This window comes from Chenopodium album, chromosome 2 (genome assembly GCF_948465745.1).
Source record: "Chenopodium album chromosome 2, dcCheAlbu1.1, whole genome shotgun sequence".
NCBI classification, from domain to species: Eukaryota; Viridiplantae; Streptophyta; class Magnoliopsida; order Caryophyllales; family Amaranthaceae; genus Chenopodium; species Chenopodium album.
Genome location: NC_137835.1, coordinates 38,291,032 through 38,292,966, shown reverse-complemented (window position 1 = coordinate 38,292,966; position 1,935 = coordinate 38,291,032). Strand labels below are relative to the sequence as shown.

At 34.0% G+C, this 1,935-nt stretch overlaps 1 protein-coding gene across 1 annotated transcript; it reads right to left on the bottom strand.

The window, feature by feature from the left end:
• Positions 1-503: 503 nt before the first annotated feature.
• LOC145571755 (uncharacterized) lies at positions 504-1,511 on the bottom strand. Its single transcript, XM_081630792.1, has 4 exons — positions 1,493-1,511; positions 1,025-1,373; positions 666-699; positions 504-620 (listed from the first exon to the last, which is right to left on the bottom strand). Exons 1-4 carry the CDS (start codon positions 1,509-1,511, stop codon positions 504-506), a joined length of 519 nt encoding a protein of 172 aa, XP_081486918.1.
• Positions 1,512-1,935: the final 424 nt, after the last annotated feature.

Sequence of the window (1,935 nt, the reverse complement as noted above, 5' to 3'; positions counted from 1 at the left end):
GACGCAAATTACTCTTCCAATAAACTTATTTTTTGTTATTTGCGTCACTTGTTTATATAGGAGTGACGCAAATGACTGAGTAGACAATACAAAACTGCTGTATTTGCGTCACTTGTTTGTTTAATGAGTGACGCAAATGAGGTGAATTTTTTTTTTTTTTAATTATAATATAATAATTTCCTTGTATATGTTTGTAGTACCTGTTTTCCTAGGTATAAAGTAATATTCTAACGCTAATATAATTGAAATTAAAATGCAATATTATTGAATAATGCAAATGTAAATTTCGGCAGAGTGTCCTTTGTAATTTGGCCTACCCATAAAATTTCCAAACCATGTTTCTTAACCAAATCAACGTATAATACAACTCCAACTTCTAGACTTAAACTTAAAGGTAGAAGTACCTCAACAGCTCAACCTAGAGTTCAAAACGTGGTAACTACTGATTACTGACTATAGTATACAATTTCGCCCAAGCGAGCAAGAGGCATATGGAAGCTTGCCTATTGTGACCAGAAGTGAGACAGAGCCCTTCCATTTTTGCAGGCCGCAACACACTCAAGCACATATTCTCTGAGCTTCTTCTGGACTTCTTCCATTGGCAAGCAGGCATCAACCATCTGTTATCATTCAGTATCGTATGAAAATCTAGATTGAATTATTACGGAATTTGATGAAACAGCAACTATCTCACAGAATCTAGTTAAAAAACATAATTTACAAAAATAAAAAGAACATTGCAAGAAACTAGAACATGTTTAAGTAAAAGAAAATTAGTATAACCTGCACTACATAATATTGCAGGCATCACTATAATGACACTATGCAAGATAAAGTCACCACTGTCAAACCTATTAACCTTACAGCCTTACCAAAATTGTATAGTCTGATGCAAGCTATGAAAAAACTAAGATTTGGTTTAACAGCCATGTCTCAGATTCAGCTAAACATAACATCAAACACATGGTATGCAACTCACAAATTATGTATAAAAAAACAATCATAAAAAGAAAAAAGAAATAACCTTTCCTCCCAACGATTAGCATTGAACAAAATATGAATAGTATGATCATCCAAATTAGATTGATTGGAAAGATAAGCAGAGATCATCTGCCCAACAGCAGTATTTCGATCCGGAAACCGCCATAACTCAGCAGAACACCCAATACTTTGCAAGTGAGAGAGAAGCTGAATACACTGAGAGCTCTTTCCACTTCGATCTAACCCTTCTAATACAACCAAAGCACCTCTTGATTGTAAATTGGGGTTTAGGGCAGAAACTTCAATTTTCTTGGAAGAATCATTCTCCATTTTTGTAGCAAAAATTGAACAATTTAACTGAAATTTAACATCCTGGTTTCTCCTCTGTGCTCCTGCAAAGTGCACCCAAGAAACAACTCAGATCAATATTTTGGTAATTAATATCGAAATCTTGCTTCTGTTGCAAAGGAAGATAACTGGGCATAAATTATACATCATTAGTAGTTATTACTTGTGAACTTCACTGTCATGTCTTTTCCTTGTCATCTGCCATGTAAACGGACTATTAGGATCCACACCAGGCTGTGAAATTTCCAAACCATGTTTCTTAACCAAATCAACGTATTTGAAAATTCAATAAAAAAAAATGACAAAAGTTTTGTACTGAATAGCTCAAGACATTAAAGGATATGATGCAGAAAGAGTGCTAACTTTTCAGAATCAAAATTATCCACTCCCAAATCTTCGTCCCAGATAAATATGTAATCATATGGTGCCACAATGTCAGGATGTAGAAATCTTTTTGCATACCACCTTTAACCATACAATGAAAGAACGGATCAGTATGATAAAATTGATAATTAATCTTACCCAATTGCCTTAAAAACTAGAGTACTAACCATTTCGCACTAGTTTGCAAAATTACCAAGCAGAGACACAATTATGAATCATGTA

Excerpts from the sequence above, each read along its gene's own strand:
- LOC145571755 (XM_081630792.1), bottom strand. Across the intron at positions 700-1,024 it reads GCTAATCGTTGGGAGGAAAG|ATTCTGTGAGATAGTTGCTG; the intron begins GTTATTTCTTTT and ends TTTTTTAACTAG. Across the intron at positions 621-665 it reads TTGCTGTTTCATCAAATTCC|ATGGTTGATGCCTGCTTGCC; the intron begins GTAATAATTCAA and ends GAATGATAACAG.